Consider the following 21,929-nt stretch of genomic DNA (forward strand, 5'->3'; position numbering starts at 1 on the left):
TGTTTTTTCGGCGCAGACATTTGGCTTCACCCCCCGAGGCTACAGGACAGGCGGCACGGCGCCAATTTCAAAAAATAGAACGGGGAAATTTGCTACTTTTTTTTAAATATAAGAATAGTTGGGGCCAAGAAAAACAGGCAGAACTCTGGTAATATGCCAAAAAATGGAATTGGGGAAAATTGAGCCCCCCAGGGTCCAATCTAAAAGACGGCATCTCTAAAGCCGCACGCATTTGTTGAATTTCAACCTATGGTTAAACTTGTTCTCTTGTGTGCTTTTTGTGTTCATGATTACACAATAAGTTTCAAGCTAGGATGTTTGCATCTATCTTATTTTATGATAAGGAGCAGTTGCAAGACCACATCCACACTTTGGCCAGAAATTGTGCCCAAGTTTCTCTTAATTTGAGAAATTGTTATGCTTATTTTAGCTCTTGCCACCTACACATTTTTTTTAAGTAGAACTTCAAGCCTTCGCTTTCTGTGCAGGTGAAAAGCAAGCCTGTCAGTTATTTATTTTATTTGAAAGCAATACTAGCTAAACTCATGACCAAGCAGTAAAGTCGTTCTTAATATTACTCCACCAAATAAAAGTTCAGTTAATTCATGCTGTTGTTATGCTACAATACAGCAGGTTTCTTTGGACTTTTAAAAGAATGAATCATTTCTATGCATTATTTTATACTGCTATTAAAATGCACATTTTGGTGGTGCTGGTACCAAAATAGTACAGTAAAACTGCTGTTGCAGGCCAATATCAACACGTGAGGTCAGCTCAGACATTTCACTTGACATGCTGGTGGTTTTTAAAATCAAAACTATAGCAATGCAATCGGATCTTAACAATTAAAAGGACTTCCTTGTCTTGGTTTTTCATAATCTGCCAATCAGTATGAGCCAAAAGTCTGTGATCAGTCCTTTATGCATGTTTGAGGACATCTGAATTTGATTCAATTCATTTGAGGAAGAATTTTTAGTGTTTACTGTAGGTATGGTTGTCTTCATTCTTTGAATGTAGATTATCCTCCATGAACAAAGCTCCCTCCTGCAATCTGTGCCAGAGCATTTGGAACTTTGCCTCACTGACTCAACTCCATCTCTGCTGTTGCCTTACCCAAAACACTGATACCAGAGCAAGACATTCTGTGCAGTGGGTCTATTGAGCTGCTGGAACCCTCATCCATGCCTTTGTTACTTCGACTTGACTATTTCAATGCTGGCCTCCCATCTTCTACTCTACATAGACTTGAGTTCATCCAAAACTCTTGCGCATGTTTCATAATTCGCACCAAGTCCTGTTCACCATCAGCCATGTTCCCAATTTTAATCGCTTCACTGTTGGTGGCTGTGCCTTCAACTGCCTAGGCCCTAAGTTCTGGAATTCCCTCCCTAAACCCCTCCGCCTCTACCTCTCTCCTTTAAGATGCTCTATAAAACCTACCTCTTTGACCAAGCTGTCCTAATATCTCCTTACGTGGCTTGTTGTATTTTGTTTGATAACCCTTCCGTGAAGTGCCTTAGGAAGTTTTAGTACGTTAAATGGGCTATATAATTGCATGTTGTTACCACACTCAAATGGCTAATGTATGGTGATTTTGAGACTGATGCCCTAATACCTATTTCAAACTTCCATCACAGCTTCCATGGCATGTTGTAAAATTTCAAATTTTATCTTGGTCTACACAAGTTGGAATTAAATTGTTTTTCCCACACTTGGGGGTTGAGTTTAGGCTTTTCTGCTGCCTCCCCCCACCACCCAACGCAGAAACCAGTCGAGAAGACCAGTTAAAATGAAGTGGGTGACTGCCCTGATTTGGCCGACTGCAATGTTAGATTACCGGTGGCAAGCACACCCGCCTGAAGCCGGTGGGTGCCTCTTTAAATATGCAGAGCAGGCTCGGATGATGCTTTGGGGCCCTGATCTGTTCTAATTTGAGACCCGATTGCGTAGCAGTGATGGCTTCCTCACCAGGCCAAACTGGCTGGGAACCAGAGTCAGGGCTAGAAGAGGCCCAGCAACACATGTCTTTCGTATATATTTTTTTTAATTTTATATATTGTGTTTAGTTTCCTCTTGGGCCAGGTAGAGCAGACAAGCCCAAATGGGTCCCAAAAGAACCCTCAACGGAACCATCCCCCACCCCCGACTGGAAGTTCGCTCCTGAAACACGTGTCTGGGATTATTTCCATGGGCCCCCAGTGATGGCCTCCTACTGCCCGATTTAAACACCAGTCGGGAAATTGGCAAGCGAAATGTTAACTAGGCCCAATCTTAAGATTGGCCGAGCTTGCCTGCTGCTGCTCCCAAGCAGGCACGTGGCTTATGGCCACATTCTCATCCAGCAGTTAAAATCGAGCGCTTGATGTCCAATTAGGTAGGAACGAGAAGGCCAGAGAGACGATCTGCTACAACCTTTCAGGATCCACCCAGATCATTTACAGTTTTTTTTTGTTTTGTACTTTTGATTTGAAGTAAAGTGTTGCTGCACAACCACTACTTTTTATTTAATTGTTTAGTTTGATGGAACAATCTTCAAATTGAGATCCAGTGTTGACCTCCCCCATAACTTAATCAGGTATAATGGTAAAGCCTCCTAATCTCCCCATCAATGCGTCTGTTATTATTTGGTATGCCATTTTTACTATAGTAGGCAACCTTGTGGTCTATTGAATTGGATTGGCAAATCAATGTGTTATGGACAGTTTTGTGCTGCGGAGCTTTTACTAATATATGTGCTTACTTAACTTTTCTGATAATTGATTCCACCACTGCCTTTCACTTTTATTTTAAAGAAACGGCGTGCTTCAAAGCTGAATGATGATCCTGAGGCCAACACCTCAGATCCTGAATTAAAAGGTGGAAAGAAACCACGAAAATTACAAACAGGTAAGAGCAAATATATCCAGATTTGCGTGCTGAGCCAGTCAGGAATGTGCCCCCTTTTGAGCTGAACTGCCAGCTAGACATCTGAACTGGCCTCCAGTGCTCAGTTTCCTACTGCTATTGGGTAGGAGATGGTCCCTATAAATTAAACATGAAGGTCTATCTGGTGGTTGGTATTGATAATTGAGAGGTGGAAGGAGAGAGAGGGAGGGAGGTGGAAGGAGAGAGAGGGAGGGAGGTGGAAGGAGAGAGAGGGAGGGAGGTGGAAGGAGAGAGAGGGAGGGAGGTGGAAGGAGAGAGAGGGAGGGAGGTGGAAGGAGAGAGAGGGAGGGAGGTGGAAGGAGAGAGAGGGAGGGAGGTGGAAGGAGAGAGAGGGAGGGAGGTGGAAGGAGAGAGAGGGAGGGAGGTGGAAGGAGAGAGAGGGAGGGAGGTGGAAGGAGAGAGAGGGAGGGAGGTGGAAGGAGAGAGAGGGAGGGAGGTGGAAGGAGAGAGAGGGAGGGAGGTGGAAGGAGAGAGAGGGAGGGAGGTGGAAGGAGAGAGAGGGAGGGAGGTGGAAGGAGAGAGAGGGAGGGAGGTGGAAGAGAGAGAGAGGGAGGGAGGTGGAAGGAGAGAGAGAGAGGGAGGGAGGTGGAAGGAGAGAGAGAGAGGGAGGGAGGTGGAAGGAGAGAGAGAGAGGGAGGGAGGTGGAAGGAGAGAGAGAGAGGGAGGGAGGTGGAAGGAGAGAGAGAGAGGGAGGGAGGTGGAAGGAGAGAGAGAGAGGGAGGGAGGTGGAAGGAGAGAGAGGGAGGGAGGTGGAAGGAGAGAGGGAGGGAGGTGAGGAGAGAGAGGGAGGGAGGTGGAAGGAGAGAGAGGGAGGGAGGTGGAAGGAGAGAGAGGGAGGGAGGTGGAAGGAGAGAGAGGGAGGGAGGTGGAAGGAGAGAGAGGAGGGAGGGAGGGAAGGAGAGAGAGGGAGGGAGGTGGAAGGAGAGAGAGGGAGGGAGGTGGAAGGAGAGAGAGGGAGGGAGGTGGAAGGAGAGAGAGGGAGGGAGGTGGAAGGAGAGAGAGGGAGGGAGGTGGAAGGAGAGAGAGGGAGGGAGGTGGAAGGAGAGAGAGGGAGGGAGGTGGAAGGAGAGAGAGGGAGGGAGGTGGAAGGGAGAGGGAGGGAGGTGGAAGGAGAGAGAGGGAGGGAGGTGGAAGGAGAGAGAGGGAGGGAGGTGGAAGGAGAGAGAGGGAGGGAGGTGGAAGGAGAGAGAGGGAGGGAGGTGGAAGGAGAGAGAGGGAGGGAGGTGGAAGGAGAGAGAGGAGGGAGGTGGAAGGAGAGAGAGGGAGGGAGGTGGAAGGAGAGAGAGGGAGGGAGGTGGAAGGAGAGAGAGGGAGGGAGGTGGAAGGAGAGAGGAGGGAGGTGGAAGGAGAGAGAGGAGGGAGGTGGAAGGAGGAGAGGGAGGGAGGTGGAAGGAGAGAGGGAGGGAGGAGGTGGAAGGAGAGAGAGGGAGGGAGGGAGGTGGAAGGAGAGAGAGGGAGGGAGGGAGGTGGAAGGAGAGAGAGGGAGGAGGAGGTGGAAGGAGAGAGAGGAGGGAGGTGGAAGGAGAGAGGGAGGGAGGGAGGTGGAAGGAGAGAGAGGGAGGAGGGAGGTGGAGGAGGAGAGAGGGAGGGAGGGAGGTGGAAGGAGAGAGAGGGAGGGAGGGAGGTGGAAGGAGAGAGAGGGAGGGAGGGAGGTGGAAGAAGAGAGGGAGGGAGGGAGGTGGAAGGAGAGAGAGGGAGGGAGGGAGGTGGAAGGAGAGAGAGGGAGGGAGGGAGGAGAGAGGGAGAGAGAGGGAGGGAGGGAGGTGGAAGGAGAGAGAGGGAGGGAGAGAGGGAGGGAGGGAGGTGGAAGGAGAGAGAGGGAGGGAGGGGAGTAGAGAGAGGGAGGGAGGGAGGTGGAAGGAGAGAGAGGGAGGGAGGGAGTGGAAGGAGAGAGAGGGAGGGAGGGAGGTGGAAGGAGAGAGAGGGAGGGAGGGAGGTGGAAGGAGAGAGAGGGAGGGAGGGAGGTGGAAGGAGAGAGGGGAGGGAGGGAGGTGGAAGGAGAGAGAGGGAGGGAGGGAGGTGGAAGGAGAGAGAGGGAGGGAGGGAGGTGGAAGGAGAGAGAGGGAGGGAGGGAGGTGGAAGGAGAGAGAGGGAGGGAGGGAGGTGGAAGGAGAGAGAGGGAGGGAGGGAGGTGGAAGGAGAGAGAGGGAGGAGGTGGAAGGAGAGAGAGGGAGGGAGGGAGGAGGTGGAAGGAGAGAGAGGGAGGGAGGGAGGAGGTGGAAGGAGAGAGAGGAGGGAGGGAGGGAGGTGGAAGGAGAGAGAGGGAGGGATGGGAGGGAGGTGGAAGGAGAGAGAGGGAGGGAGGGAGGGAGGTGGAAGGAGAGAGAGGGAGGGAGGGAGGTGGAAGGAGAGAGGAGGGAGGGAGGGTGGAAGGAGAGGGAGGGAGGGAGGAGGTGGAAGGAGAGGGAGGGAGGGGGAGGGAGGGGGGAAGGAGAGAGAGGGAGGGAGGGAGGTGGAGGAGAGGAGAGGGAGGGAGGGAGGTGGAAGGAGAGAGAGAGAGAGGGAGGGCGGGAGGTGGAAGGAGAGAGAGAGAGGGAGGGAGGGAGGTGGAAGGAGAGAGAGAGAGGGAGGGAGGGAGGTGAAGGAGAGAGAGAGGGAGGGAGGGAGGTGGAAGGAGAGAGAGGGAGGGAGGGAGGTAGGTGGAAGGAGAGAGAGGGAGGGAGGGAGGTAGGTGGAAGGAGAGAGAGGGAGGGAGGGAGGTAGGTGGAAGGGGAGGGAGGGAGGGAGGTAGGTGGAAGGAGAGGGAGGGAGGGAGGTGGAAGGGGAGAGAGGGAGAGAGGGAGGGGAGAGAGGGAGAGAGGGAGGTGGAAGGGGAGGGAGCGAAGAGGGTGGGTGGGAAGGAGGTGGAAGGGGAGGGAGCGAGTGAGGGGGGAAGAGGGTGGGTGGGAGGAGGTGAGGGGGGAAGAGGGTGGGTGGGAGGAGGTGAGGGAAGTGGGTGGGAGGGGGGGGAAGACAGACTGGGCTGGGGGGGAAGGGGGGCAGAGAGAGAGACTGGGGTAGTGTGGGGATAGGGTAAGAGGGATACTGGTGGGGGAGAAGGAAGAGTGAGAGGCTGGGAACGGGTGGGGGAAGAGGGGGAGACGGGGGCGTGGGGAGAGCGAGACTTGCGGGGTGGGGGCGGAGGGCTTGCGGGGTGGGGATAGAGAGAGTGTGCGGGGGGAGAGAGCGAAGAGATTTGCAGGGGGCGGGGCAGAGAGCGAGGGACTGAATTGGGAGTGGAAGAGAGACTGGGGTGGGGGCGGGGGGAGAGAGAGGCGGAGGCGGGGGGAGAGAGAGGCGGGGGCGGGGAGAGAGAGGCGGGAGCGGGCGGAGAGAGACAGACTGGGGTGGGGGCGGGGGCAGAGAGACTGGGGTGGGGGCAGGGGGGAGAGAACTGGGGCGGGGACGGGGGGAGAGAGAGAGGGACTGGGGGTGGGGGGAGAGAGAGAGAGACTGGGATGGCGGCGGGGGAGAGGAGAGACAGATGAGGGTGGTGAAGAGAAACTGGATGGGGTGGGGAGAAAGAGAGAGGCTGGGTTGGGGGGAGGTGTAGTGAAGAGAGCGCAAGAGACGGGGTGGTGGGAGAGAGAGAGGGATGGGGGTTGTAGGGAGAGGGGGACGGGGGAGGAGAGAGGGGGACGGGGGGGTGGGGGAGGAGAGGGGGACGGGGGAGGAGAGAGGGGGACGGGGGGGACGGGGGAGGAGAGAGGGGGACGGGGGGGGTGGGGGAGGAGAGAGGGGGACGGCGGGGGGAGAGGGGTGGGGGGAGAGACGGGAATGGGAGAGAGGGGGGAACGGGGTGGGGGAGAGGGTGCGAGAGGGGGGGAGAGAGAGTGAACTCCGAGAAGACTGATCATGTTCTTCCAACCCCACCCCCTTTACACTCACCACGTTCTCCCTCTCCGCCCCCTATACCTGATTGATTTTTCACAAAGCTTACTGCGTGTGTGACAAGTGACATCATTGGAGTAGATGAAATCCGGAAGTCACGACAATGTCACTATTCACTTAATCCCCAATTAACCTCTTAACAATCCGTGACCCACACCCACTGCCCCATTTATGGCATGTGGGGGCGAGTAAGGGCAGGAACTTGGGCTGGGATGGGGCCGGAACTTTGGATTGTGATGTGGGGGGGGCAGGGTCAGGAACTCTGGCTGGAGTGGGGGGGCGGGGCATCAGGAACTTGGGTTGGGGATGGGGCAGCAACTTGGCGGGGGGGTGGGCGAAATCTTAACCTGTGAGAGTGAGCTGGAGTTGGGAGTCAGAATGGCTCGAATTACAATTGCAAAATCGCCTATTACGTAGGCAGGACAGTTATAATGACATACTCCAGAGCAACTGCTGGGTGTCTGGTCCCGTTGGAGGGCAAATCAGTAATTGGGTCATGTGATCAAGAGGACCCAATCAGAGCATTTTACTGTTGCAAATAAACACATCCTTGTTATAATGCTAATTTCTTTGAAGTAAAAACCTATACATGTTCTATTAGCTTTAATTTGAAGTTTACAAGATAGCCTTCATCTTCTAACTGATTACTAGCAACATAATCCTGTAGCCGGAAACATAGGATTATATAGGATATACGGCACAGAAACAGGCTATTAGGCCTAACCAGTCCACGCCGATGTTTATGCTCCAATTGAGGCTCCTCCCATCTTCCCTCATCTAATTCTGTGAGCATAACCCTCTTCTCCCTCATATGCTGATCTAGCCTTCCCTTAAATGCATCTATACTATTTGCCTCAACTCTTTGTGATAGCGAGTTCCACATTCTCACCACTCTGAGCGAGGATGTTTCTTCTGACTTCCGTATTTGATTTCTTGGTGACTATCTTATATTGGCCTTCAGTAATGCTCTTCCCCACAAGTGGAAACACTCTCTCTCTCTCTCTCTCTCTCTACCTACTCTGTCAAAATCCTTCATAATTTTAAAGACCTCAATTAGATCACATAAGAACATAAGAAATAGGAGCCGGTGTAGGCCGTTTGGCCCCTCGAGCCTGCTCTGCCATTCAATGAGATCATGGCTGATCTGATCCTGGCCTCAACTCCACTTCTCGCCCGCTCCTCATAACCCTTAACTCCCTTATCATTCAAAAATCTATCTACACCTTAAATATATTCAATGACCCAGCCTCCACAGCCCTCTGGGGTAGAGAATTCCAAAGATTCATGGCCCTCTGAGAGAAGAAATTCCTCCTCATTTCTGTTTTAAATGTGCGACCCCTTATTCTGAAACTATGCCCCCTAGTTTGAGTACCCTATGAGGGGAAACATCTGCATTTAACCTGTCACGCATCCTGAGAGTATTATATGTTTCAATAAGATCACCTCTTATTCTTCTACCCTAACCCTAACTCCAACCTGCTCAACCTATCTTCACATCATAACCCCTTCATCTTAGGAATCAACTTCGTGTACCTTTTCTGAACTGCCTCCATTGCAAGTATATCCTTTCTTAAATAAGGAGACCAAAACTACGCAGTACTCCAGGTGTGTTCTTACCAACGTCCTGTACAGTTGGAGCAGGTCTTCCCTACTTTTATACTCCATCCTCCTTTACAATAAAGGCCAACATTCCATTTGCCTTCCTGATTACTTGCCGTACCTGCATGCTAACTTTTTGCGTTTCATGTACCCCCAGATCCCTCCGTAATACAGCATTTTGTAATTGCTCCACATTTAAATATAGTTTGCTTTTTTATTTTTCCTATCACAGTCGATAACCTCACACTTTCTTACATTATAGTCCATCTGCCAAATTTTTGCCCACTCACTGAGCCTATCTATATCCCTTTGTAGATTCTTTGCATCCTTCTCACACATTGCTTTCCCATCTATCTTTGTATCATCAGCAAATTTGGCTACGTTACACTCGGTCCCTTCATCCAAGTCATTAATATAAATTGTAAATAGTTGAGGCCCCAGCACTGATTCCCTGTGGCACCCCACTAGTTACAATTTGCTAACCTGAAAATAACCCATTTATCCCGACTCTGTTTTCTGTTACCTTGCCAATCCTCTATTCATGCTAATATATTGTCCCCAACCTGTGAGCTCTTATCTTCTGCAGTAACCTTTTATGTGGCACCTTATCGAATGCTTTTTGGAAATCCAAATACATGACATCTACTGGTTCCCCTTTATCCACTCTGCTTGTTACATTTTCAAAGAGCTCCAGCAAATTTGTCAAACATGATTTCCCTTTCATAAAAGCATGCTGACTCAAACATGATTTCCCTTTCATAAAAGCATGCTGACTCTGTTTGACTGCATTATGATTTTCTAAATGTGCAGCTACTAAATGATGGACTCCAGCATTTTCTCAATGACGGATGTTAGGCTAACTGGTCTATAGTTTCATGCTTTCTGTCTCCCTCCTTTCTTAGATAGGGGTGTTACATTTGCGGTTTTCCAGTCCGCTGGGACCGCTCCAGAATTCAGGGAATTTTGGTAGATTACAACCAATGCATCCACTATGTCTGCAGCCACTTCTTTTAAGACCCTAGGATGCAGGCCATCAGGTCCAGGGGACTTGGCCACCTTTAGTCCCATTAGTTTGCCTAGTACTTTATCTCTAGTGATAGTAATTGTTTTAAATTCCCCCCAATAGCTCCTTGATTATCAATTATCAGGATGTTTTTAGTGCCTTCTGCCGTGTTCAAAGTCTTTGCCATTTCCCTGTTTCTCATTATTACTTCTCCAGTCTCATGCTCTGAGGGACCAACGTTTACTTTAGCTACTCACTTCCTTTTTATATATCTGTAGAAGCTCTTACTGTCTGTTTCTATATTTCTTGCTAGTTTACTCATATGCTATCTTCTCTGTTTTTATTATTTTTTTAGTCGTCCTTTGCTGCTTTCAAAAAATTTCCCAATCCTCTCGCCTTCCACTGTTCTTCGCAACATTGTATGCCTCTGTTTTCAATTTTATACCATCCTTTACTTTAGTTAGCCAGGGATGGTTCATCCTTCTCTTAGTCTTTTTTTCTCACTGGAATAAATCTTTGCTGAGTATTATGAAATACCTCCTTAAATGTTTGCCAATGCTTTTCTAGTCTTGGCTTTTAATATATTTTCCCAGTCCACTTTAACCAACTCTGCCTTCATACCTTTGTAATTACCTTTATTTAAGTTCAGGACACTAGTTTGAGACCTAGCTTTCTCACCCTCAAACTGAATATGAAATTCTACCATACTATGATCCCTCTTCCCAAGAGGATCCTTCACTAATCCAGACTTGTTACACATTACCAGATCTAGAATAGTGTGTTCCCTGCTTGGTTCCACAACATATTGTTCCAAGAAACCATCCCGCATACACTCTATGGACTCTTCCTCAAGACTATCTTTGCCAATTTGATTTGTCCAATCAATATTGAGATTAAAATCGGCCATGTTTATTGCTGTACCTTTCTTACTAACCTCCATTATTTCTTGATTTATACTCTGTGCTACATTGTGGCTACTGTTTGGGGGCCTGTAGACCACTCCCACCAGTGACTTCTTTCCCTTATTATTTCTTATCTCCACTGAAACTGATTCTACATCTTGATCTTCTGAGCCAATATCATTTCTCACTACTGCACTGATCTCATCCCTTATTAAAAGCGCCCCACCTCCTTTTTCTTTCTGCCAATCCTTATGAAATGGCAAATACCCCATAATATTTTGTTCCCAGCCTTGGTCACCTTACAACCACATTTCTGTAATGGCAATCAGATAATATCTATTTGTGCCATCAACTCATCTATCTTGTTACGAATGCCTTGAGCGTTCAAATCTCGAGCTTTTAATTTTGTTTTGAGTATACGCTCTGTCCCTTCCTGTCACACTATGGCTATCATAACCCCTATCGCTACCCTGCACTGTTGCCTTCTCCTTTCTCTCTGACTTTTTAAATTTCCGCTTACCAGATCTTTCCTTCCTCCCCCCCACCCCACTATTTTGCTTAATGCCCTAGTTATTTGATTCGCCAGGACACTGGCCCCAGCCTGGTTCAAGTGAAGTCTGTCCTGACTGAACAGCTCCCTCCTATCCCAGTATTGGTGCCAGTGCCCCATGAATTAAAACCCATTCCTCCCACACCAATTTTCCCTTTTTTCCCCACAACTCAGCCTTTTTTCACGCGAAAATAGACCCAGCCTGTTAATCCTTTCCTGATAGGTGCACCCTCGCATTTTTGGTTTCATCCTTGTAAATCTTCTCTGCACCCTCACCAGTGCTCCTTTTTTTTTTAATATGGCGACCAGAATTGTACGCAGTACTCCAAGTGTGGTCTGACCAAGGTTTGATATAAGTTTAGCATAACTTCACTATTTTTCAATTTTATCCCTCTAGAAATAAACCCAAGTGCCCGATTTGCTTTTTTATGGCCTTGTTAACCTGTGTTGCTACTTTGTGAGTTATATATTTGTACTCCCAAGATCCCTTTGCTCCTCTACCCCACCCAGATTCTCACCCTCCAAGTAATGTGACCTCCCTATTCTTTGTATCAAAATGTAATACCTCTCATTTATCTGTGTTGAATTTTATTTGCCAATTATATGCCCATTCTGAAAATTTATTAATGTCTTCATTGCAGTCCTCTTCTGTATTAACTATTCCCCCAAATTTGGTGTCGTCTACAAATTTACAAATTGTGCTAGTTTCCAAAGTCTAAATCATTAATATAAATTGTGAACAACAGTGGTCCCAGTACTGATCCTTGTGGAACACCATTACTCACATTCTGCCATTATGAATAGCTACCCTTTACTCCTACACTCTGCTTTCTGTTTTGAAGCCAGCTAGCTATCCATTCTTCTACTTGTCCCTTGACTCCGCATTCTCTGACCTTACTCATTCGTCTATTATGTGGTACCCTATCAAAGGCCTTTTGAAAATCTAGATAAATTACATCTACTGCATTACCCTGGTTTATTCTCCAGACCTAGCAGTAATAACTTGAAGTGATGAAGCAACAAACAATTAGACCAACAGATTTATGCATGTTATGGTTAAGCACTTAGCATCCCTTTCAAAGCCGGAGTTGCTGGCCAAATGATTTTGTTAAATACTAGAAGTACAGAGGTAATTGGGATATTTTGCAAAATCTACTTGTAGTAAAGACAACCTATTTCTAAACATTTCACAGGCAAGTAAATCCCCTGGACCTGATGGTTTACATCCTAGGGTCTTAAGAGAAGTAGCGGTAGGGATTATGGATGCATTGGTTGTAATTTACCAAAATTCCTTGGATTCTGGGGAGGTCCCAGCAGGTTGGAAAACTGCAAATGTGACACCCCTATTTAAAAAAAGGAGGCAGACAAAAAGCAGGAAACTATAGACCAGTTAGCCTGTGGTTGGGAAAATGTTGGAGTCCATTATTAAAGAAGCAGTAGCAGGACATTTGGAAAAGCATGATTCAATCAAGCAGAGGCAGCATATGCTGCAGTGCAGTGGGACTTGGGGGTACTTTTGAAACACAAAAGGATAGTAGGTACAGCAAGTGATCAGGAAGGCCAATGGAATCTTGGCCTTTATTGCAAAGGGGATGAAGTATAAAAGCAGGAAAATCTTGCTACAGCTATACAAGGTATTGGTGAGGCCACACCTGGAATACTGCGTGCAGTTTTGGTTTCCATATTTACGAAAGGATATACTTGCTTTGGAGGCAATTCAGAGAAGGTTCACTAGGTTGATTCTGGAGATGAGGGGATTGACTTATGAAGAAAGATTGAGTAGGTTGGGCCTCTACTCATTGGAATTTAGAAGAATGAGAGGTGATCTTATCGAAATGTATAAGATTATGAGGGGGCTTGACAGGGTGGATGCAGAGAGGATGTTTCCACTGATGGGAGAGACTGGAACTAGAGGGCATGATCTTAGAATAAGGGGCCGCCCATTTAAAAGAGATGAGGAGAAATTTCTTCTGAGGGTTGTAAATGTGTGGAATTTGCTGCCTCAGAGCTGTGGAAGCTGGGAAATTGAATAAATTTAAATCAGAAATAGACAGTTTCTTAAACGATAAGGGGTTATGGGGAGCGGGCAGGGAAGTGGAGCTGAGTCCATGATCAGATCGGCCATGATCTTATTGAATGGTGGAGCAGGCTCGAGGGTCCGTATGGCCTACTCCTGATCCTATTTCTTACGTTCTTACATAAATGCGCAGTTAGATTCCTTTTTTTTTGAAGAAAAAACAATTGTATAACTGAAAGGAAGAATAGTGTACAGGAAGGGGCACGTCATGTAATGTGTGTTCTGTTAAAGCCAGAGCGCGCGCTATTGTCTGTTTGGGTCTCATTGTTATGACTCATTTTCTGCTAGGAATTGTGAGTAATGTTACTGAGTAAAAGTATTGACTATGTTGATATTCCTTGGCATGGTTTTCAGTGCTTGATGTCCTAGTAGACATGCTTTGCAAGTACTTTGTAACATTGTATATCTGGATGGAGAAAACAGTGATCTTTAAATGTGGATGGGGTTATATGTGTATATAGATATATATATTTATATGCGTAGAATGTAACTTTCCATGCATGAAGATGTATGTAATTTGGTTATTTACTCTTCAGTAAATTCTTCCATGTCCAAATTGAGTTGTGAAACTTGATGCAAATATTTTGTGTTCTGTCTTTGTGTAGTTTTATGGCAAATTTTGAACGTTTATGCACTTTTTCCAGCTGTGGAAACTCAAAAGCATTAATCATATTTACAAAATTAAATACTGAATATGAAGTACAAAGCTATTCTGAGACTCTCCATCCACACACACACATTAAACTGATGTAAATTCATGACATGCAATTTATTTGAGGTTCATGTTGAATTTAACGAGGTTTACATGCATTATAGTTCACTAGAGGTCAAATTGTACTTACAGATGCATTTGGGTATATGGTATAGGTACTTACAAGTACATGCAAAGAGGACCTTGCAAGTTTAAAAAGCCTACATTAGCCCAAGAGATCAATATTTTAACAAAAGGTTCTGTGGGTTTTCTGCACTCCATTGTGTGTAGCAATGCCATATAGGCAGTCATAGACAATTGTACATGAGGAATATAAGAAGTAAGAGTAGACATCTATAGAAATTCAGTATGACATACGCAGTCAGTGATTTAATGTGCAGAACTGTGTAGCATCCACAAAAGATTGCATTGCATAGTTCTAAGTTACGTTCCTGCAGAATGACAAACTGCCATCAGAAGCGAAGTGAGGTTTTAGGAAGTGCACGTTTCAGAATCTGTAGCTCCTTCTCACTGAAGAGGATTTCTTACGTTTTTTTTTCTTTCAACTCCAGTTTTTACAAAGATTGCTGAAAGAATAGAAGAATAATGTCCCTGGCAATTTCTAATATGCTGTGCTGATATTGAAGTTTTTAAAGTCTTGGCTAATGAAGAAACCAGCTGTATTATATTCTGTACGCTTTGATATGGCCTTTGAATGTTTTCTTCCTTTCATTCAGCAATCTATCTTTCACTTTTGTCTTGCATAATGGCTCAATTTTAGTTTGTATCAACTGTTACTGTCGCCTTTAAAACTCAATCTCCAGTTTTTTTTTGTTGAAGGCAAGACTCTGTTCTGCAAGGTGAGAAAAAGCAACAACAAAATAGCCAGGTTTTTTGCCAAAAATGCAAAAAAATGTTCTTTATCTCCTGAGTACGGCGTAATGTCTTTTTCTCCTTAGTAAGGAGTAATGTCCTTTTTCTCCTTCGTAAAGTGTAATGTCTTTTGTTTGTATAGCCAAGAAGCCGATAGAAAAAAAGAAATTGAAGAAAGCAGACACGGTTGAAATGGGCACTCAGACTTCTCCAACGGTCTCGACAGGTTTTGCGAGAAGGAAACCCCAAAGTAAATGTTAACTTTCAGAAAAAGAAACAACCTTATTACGATTGTCCTTTGCGGCTTTACTTTTTTTTTATTAAAGTACGATTCCTTAGAATGAAGTTGTTCTGAATATTGGTCTCATTGTTTAAAAAAAAAGGATTTCTATCATTTTTATATTGGATTTTATGTGTTGTGCTTTTTTGTGTTGCTGAAATAAAACGTTGAACATTAAAAGTTTAATTCTCTTTTTACACAGTGCAAACATTAGTTGGTATTTTTCTGCCATTTTTCAGTTTTCTGAATAAATGAACTAATGTACAATATCATGAAGTTCCAACATGTAAAATGGCAGGAAGTTAGGAGATGTTAAATTCCCTACTTTTTTTGAGGGTAAAGAGAAAGAAAGGAAGTCTTGTTCGATGGTAAATGGTATGGGCCCTCGTGCTTTGCATTAGAATAGTAGGTGCTCATGCTCATGATTTTCCAGGCTATCGGGCTATAATATAGGATGTCATGGGATGCCAGGTTGTTTTAGGTAGTGAAATCTAGAAGAATTAATCATCCTTTTATTATAGTTTGTAGTCTGGAGTTTACTTTGAACTTGTTTTTAAAAACAAAATGTAATATTGTAAACCTGACAAATTTGAATTGTTGTTACTTGAGCAGTGTGAATATTTAAGCATTTATTTTTCTCTTACTTTCTGATCACTTGAGAGTATGACTTAATTTTTAAGCTATTTCCAAAAAGCAGCAAGTTAAATGTTCTCAACAAAATAAAGAACCTTCCACTGAAAATTTTCTCCAGGCCAGACTACATTGTATATCTTATTTACTGATTGCCTTGCTTATTATGTTTAAGTGAAAATGGTGTTTTAAAAAAAGAACTTGACACTTTACATTGCACATTACCTGGAACAGGCTCCCAAGCTCTGAGTTACTGTGGCAGCATGGACACCGATTGCATTGTAGTAATTTGTTGAGATATGTGTATTCTGCGAACCTTTAAAAGCTGTAGAAGCCTGAGCACAAGGCGAGTGGCATTGCAACTTGGTGTCAATCTGTAAAGTATTTATAAAACAAGCTAGACTTTTATAGTGGCAGGAAATTAGAATGTAATTTTCATTTTTTTTTGCAAGTTGAGAGGTAAGCCCAGGGATTGAAAGTGTACTTCTAAAGAAGTATTGTTTCAGTGCTAGCAACTACAGACAAATTGTTTTTGAAATCACTAAAATCTTCAAAGCAGCACTGTTTCAGGGCTGAAGATTCATTGATAGCGATGGCATCCAATTTGCTCTGAATGTTCAGTATTACAGCCATTACTAACCTTGAGATGCTCTTTATTGCCTCTTGCTTCTCTACCCTGACAGGGACCATATTACTTTAAAAGGGATTGAACACCCAGTAGAGGAGAAAGTAAGAATGGTGCGGTACTCCCGAAAATGGAGATGTGGACGTGGGGTTAATCTTGGCTCTGCTCCTATAGGAAATTCTGTGAATTGCTCAAGACTTGGAGATCGAATGTTGATCTTATTGATGTTTTATTCACGCACACAGATTTTTTACAGTTTCTAATCTCTGTGCACAGGCGTGAAAATCTGTAGTGACATTTATTGTCACAGGAGGAGTACTCTTGTCGAGAGAGCTGATCTCTTCATACCTGCATTTTAAAACAAACAATCGTACTTAGTGGTTCACTATAACATTCTAATTTTGATAAGTTTAGTTTAAACGGCGACTCGTTAAAAGTTGTTTGCGGTTGTCTTGCCTGTTTGATATTTGCTTGTTGGCTCAAATGAAAATAACCAGAGCTCCACACTAAAGCTACCTTTTAGTGTCTTATCTGCTGCAGTCTCTGTTCATGGAAAGACTCAATGGAGGAAGATTTGCTTTGTGTTTTCAATGACCTGCCCCCAAAGAATCTGTTTACAATTTTGCTTTAAGTAGCACACAGGAAATCTCGTCCCCACCCACCCTCAACCCTCACCAGCTGGTGGTGCTGCATTGATGCAAAAGTGGATTGAGGCTGAAGCAAGTGAGTCACAAATGAAGTAACACGAGTTTGAGAAATTTTTGCTAGGATTATTCTGTTGCTTACCTTTCCTGCTCCACATGTGGATGAGGGAAGGGATGCTTGTAACTTGCACAAAATTTAGCAAGATGTGCTGATAAACTCATTAGTGCTTCAAATGTGAATTAATTATGATTGTCCTAGCATTCTCAGTTTATTTTGCTTAAGCCTCCTGTCCATTGTGTACTCTAGAATACATTGAATAAAATATTTTATATGCATATTCAAGATTTATAACCTGGTTATCCAGCTGTTTTTGGCCAGATGCAGTAGTGCACATATAGTGAGATTGTGATGGGATTCAGTATGTGGAGAAGCTATTAACAACTTGAGGCTGGAGTTTGGTAGAAAGTTTTATGTAATTAATTTGCATATGTATGTTCACAATTTGAATACTGCTGGTGACATCTTTGTGAGGGCACAAATCTTAAACCTAAAGCAGTGCAACAAACTCAACGTGTACTGTGTCAATATATAAAGAATGAATGCCCTCACCTTCAGCTATGGAAAAATTTAGATGATTACTGAATAGACTACTAGAACTTGAGTTGAAATCACTGGAGTATTAACTTAATACTTTGTCCTTTATACCACTGGCTGTTACACTCCACGTTTGTTTAAACGTTAATAAGAGTGTGGCAAGACATGCTCAACCAACAGCTCATCAATTTTGGGGACTGGGTGGAGAAAAGAGAAAATACTTCCTATTTCAGCAACATTCAATTCCTCTGGCAAGGCAGATGGTCTCCAGCCCAAGCACTTCAAATCTTCAGAATTCCAGACTTCCAATCTATAAACACCTAGCTTCTTATCATAACTGAGGTAAGCTCTTCTTGCACAATAGGTGCAGGACAGGCGTGAGGAGTTGAATAAGAAGATAAGAAATAGGAGTAGGCCCTTCGAGCCTACTCCGCCATTCAATAAGATTATGGCTGATCGTTGACCTCAACTCCACTTTCCCGCCCGATCTCCATATCTCTTGATTCCCCTAGAGTCAAAAATCTATCCATCTCCGCCTTGAATATATTCAGAGTCTCCGCATCCACAGCCCTCTGGGGCAGAGAATTCCAAAGCTTCTGCGTGAAGAAATTTCTCCATCTCTGTCTTAAATATCCTACCTCTTAACCTGAAACTGTGCCCCCTAGTTTTAGACACTCCAGGCAGGGGAAACAACCTCTCAGCATCTACCTTGTCAATCCCCTTCAGAATCTTGTATGTTTCAATTCTTCTAAACTCCAGAGAGTATAGGCCCATTCTACACAATCTTTCATCATAAGACAGTCCTCTCATCCCAGGAATCAATCTAGTGAGCCTCCATTGTACCGCCGCCAAGGCAAGTATATCCTTCCTTAAATAAGACCACCAAAACTGTCCAGTACTCCGTGTGAGCTCACCAAGGCCCTGTACAATTGTAGCAACACTTCCTTACTCTTATACTATAACCCCCTTGCAATAAAGGACAACATGCCACTTGCCTTCCCCCGAATGGCTTACCCCTATTCTAATGTTTCCTATATTAACTGGTATCATTTAAAAGTATTATTGTTCTTATCATCATTAAGAACGCTTTTTAACACAGACGGACCTTTTTTACTCCCGTTTCCTCCTTCCTCAGCCGCACCCCCCATGGCCATGAACCAACTATAGTTGAGTGTTTTTTTTAAATGATCACCTCCAAGTTCCCTGCCAGTGTCACTGAACCTGCTGGGTAAGGTTGCTCAGACTTACAAATTAGTTTCTGATTTGAAGCTATACTGATGAAAATCAACATTTTATTTTACTTCTGGACCCTTCCACTTTGTGTCAATAAGTTACCAGGTCGTGTTCTATTTTTAAAACAAATTAGATGGCTCACACAGGACAATTTTTCTCTTGAAAAGAAACTGGAGCTCAATCAAAAAGAATTGGAATTTGTGAAATGACAATAGATAGGAAATGTAACTTAAACCCTGATGCTTTAAGGGCAGTGAGTCAGTATAGCAAAGAAAGAATGCTGGTTTAATGAAGATATAAAAGAAAAATTGAATCATAATATTCCATTGAGAGCAGTTACCTGAAGTTTCTGGTGAGTCTCTGCTGCTGGCATAATTGGATGTCTCAACAGATGTAAAGCTAAAATAATTCTATTCTGCAGTACTATCGACTCTCAACCTAATGAACACCAGAAATGCAAGTGTAATTTGGCCAGAGTTAAAGGTTGTCTGATATAAGTATCCCATTTTCCATCTTGACTGACCAGATTGTGCAGAGAGCAGGGAATGGAATAGCAGCCTGCCATCTGCTAGATAGGGATCAAATAATAGGTTTCTGAGTCCCTAATTAAACAAAATTGCAGTCTCCCTGCCAACTCTGACCACACAGTATTAAATTTGGCCTGAGAAAACCTCCATTGGACCAGCCAATGACAGATGGTGGGCTGCTGCTGTTATGCCTTGGGAGAAAGTCAAGTGAAAGTCCAATGTCAGGTATAAAAAGTCAAATATAACTGCAGATGACAAAAGCAAATCCCCAAGAGATGACTGCAAGAGAGCAGCAAAAGATGAGAGTTTAAAAAAAAAACCTTCAGCTTATTTTCATATGACATACTTAAAAGGAAATAGAGAAGGGAGGTGAAATTTGTCAAAATGGGCGATAGCAAATCAACAGCCATTTTCCATAGATTTTTTAAAAAAAAAGTAAAACAGGCTGCCGATTAGCCAGCGCCTGTTTGCGTTACTGGAAAAAAATGAATTTCACCCCCAAGATGTTTAAAAAAAAATAATTACCTTCTCAAGATCTTTTAGGTTTTCGCAACAAGAGCTTGTCCTTTACCAAAGTTTCTTTTAACGGAATTTTTAAAAAAATCAATAGACCACATTGGTTTATGTTGTATCCCGATGTGTATTTACAGACAGGAAACAAAGAACTAAGGAGCATCCCGGCTCCTTCCGCTTCACAATAAGGTAAGTTTTAAAAAAAGAGTTGCAACTTAACTTTATACGAACAATGACGGACAGGTAAAGACCATTTGGTCCATCGAGCCTGACCCCCACAATTGTGATACCTTGTGTATCACCACATATACCCTCCACCTGACCCAAAACCATGTGATCTGGGAGAGGCAAAAAAACATTAAAAGATGGCAACCCCCAGTGATCCCTTTTAAGGAGCACTGCTTTGGCTGCTAACCACAGCATGCACACTGCTATCACACTCAATTGAATCTTGCAAAAGGGGCCTCAAAGAGACATCAGATTCCCACCACCCCCCCAGCCACCGCATTTGCGTGTGCAAAGGGCCTAATGCCTGTTTAAGGCCTACAGAGGAGCCTTAACCAAAATAAAGGCCAGCATACATTCAGCACAGAATTAGCTTGCATGCGTCGCCCACCATATTGGGCCCCTAGGTGTCTGTTTTATGCCTATATTAGGAACGCATAATAGAGGTGTGGCTTAAAGGATGTAGGTATAACGGGAAAATGTTAACGGAAATGTTGGCTTACACAATTTTAAACCATAAATTTTTAGTCAGGTGTATTTTCAGCTATGTGGTAAAATAATAGGTAAAATGCGCCATAATTTGCTGTCAAACTAAGCGAGGCTAATGGTGCTTGCCGTTATTTATTCGCAAATACTACAGCAACCTCAGGCAAGGGGCTGTTGTGAAGTTAAATGTGAAAATTCAAAAGTTGCTCTGCGAGTTGCGTTGCTCCGCCATTAACTTCATGAAAGCGACTTCTCTCTGTCTAGCCTCACCATTGAACTGCACGAAGTTTCTGTATTTGTGCGGTAGATACGAACTAAACTCACCACAGAAAATTCAGTCTTGTCCATTTCAGTCTAAGTACCTTTTTTAACAACTTGCTAAGTTTTAATTACTGCCAGTCAACCTTTCTGGCACTGAAAATTAATTCTTCAGTTTTGAATTATTAGAGATTTAAAAAATGCCCTCTCTTTTTCCTTTTCTTTTCTGACTTTTTCTTCTCCCAATTTTTCTTTCCCTCTCTTTCTGTACCTGATTTGACTTTGAATTCACCCACTCTAACTTGCACTTCCTTCTCAGTCCTTATGCTGTTAATTTCACAATCCTTCCATTTGATTGCTTAAGGAGATGCACAGTGCTTGCTCGGGCCCCAGATATCCTGTTTTCCTCGCTGTGACGTTACCAGCTCGCACTTTCAGCATCTTGCCACACAAACATTTGAAAAATTAAATATTCAAGGGCAAGTCTAACTAATGGCAGATGCAGTTAAGATGCCCTGGCACAGCAAATTATGGTCCAATGTGTTAAATAGATCACTACAGTTACAACCAATCTGACTAAAACAAATGTACCTTTCGTATAAATATCTTGGTCCATTATTCATGATAGAAAGGTAAATTCTTGTTCAGAGATCAGCAAATTTAATTTTGTTTACATGAAGATTTGTGGGGGGTGGGGGGGGGATTATTTTGGTCTGCAAAAGGTGCAGAAGAAACCAGTGATGAGGTATATTTCTGAACTTAAAAATGGCCGGAATCATGCATTGCAATAACCAAAATGCCAGCCAGAATCCCATATAATAAACCTGGAACACCTATTCAGTCCCCATTAGGCAGTAGCCTCGAGTGTAGCTTATGTTTTCATTTCTGGCAGAAATCGGTTACTGCAGCACAATAGTTCACCTCCTGTTTTTGTTTTTAACTGGTCGATTGACGTTGAAGTTGCCATAGGTTTTTTTTTTAAAAGCTTCCTGGACCCTCTAGCCCTGTCTAGCTCTGATCATTTGAGGATAGTTTAATAGAATTTTTTTTATTGATTGAATGCATGCTTATCAACCATGCATTCTCATTTATTATTGCCTGAATGACATGTTGACTGAATCCTCTTTTTTTCTGTCACAAATCTAGCCATGTGTTGTGCACGAACCATTTGGCTGGATTGAAGACTTGAAAAAGCAGTTATGTAGTGTTCTGTCGACAGAGATAATTTACTAGGAAGAATATTGATGAAATTACATCTTGATAGTGCAGTTCGAAAGCAGGGTGAAAAATTATGTGACCTTGAGTCTGATAGCATTGACTACATTCTCATATGCTGGAATCCAGGCTCTCTCTTGTCAGATACATCACTTTATATTGTTTTATCTCTTGATGGCAGAGAGTGGAGGATAAATGGAGTGCCAAG

General features: G+C 44.2%; 1 protein-coding gene across 4 annotated transcripts in view; it reads left to right on the forward strand.

The window, feature by feature from the left end:
• The window catches only part of vrk1 (VRK serine/threonine kinase 1), a 117,730-nt gene extending 102,780 nt beyond the window's left edge, over positions 1–14,950 (forward strand). For all 4 annotated transcript variants that reach the window (XM_070877560.1, XM_070877563.1, XM_070877562.1 and 1 more), the window contains 2 exons: positions 2,793–2,886; positions 14,633–14,950. In XM_070877560.1, the coding sequence (XP_070733661.1) occupies positions 2,793–2,886; positions 14,633–14,751 (213 nt within the window). In that variant the 3' untranslated portion in view covers positions 14,752–14,950. The remainder of the gene's footprint in view (positions 1–2,792; positions 2,887–14,632) is intronic.
• The last annotated feature ends 6,979 nt before the right edge of the window (positions 14,951–21,929 follow it).

Source organism: Pristiophorus japonicus, chromosome 4 (assembly GCF_044704955.1).
Source record: "Pristiophorus japonicus isolate sPriJap1 chromosome 4, sPriJap1.hap1, whole genome shotgun sequence".
Classification (NCBI taxonomy): Eukaryota; Metazoa; Chordata; class Chondrichthyes; family Pristiophoridae; genus Pristiophorus; species Pristiophorus japonicus.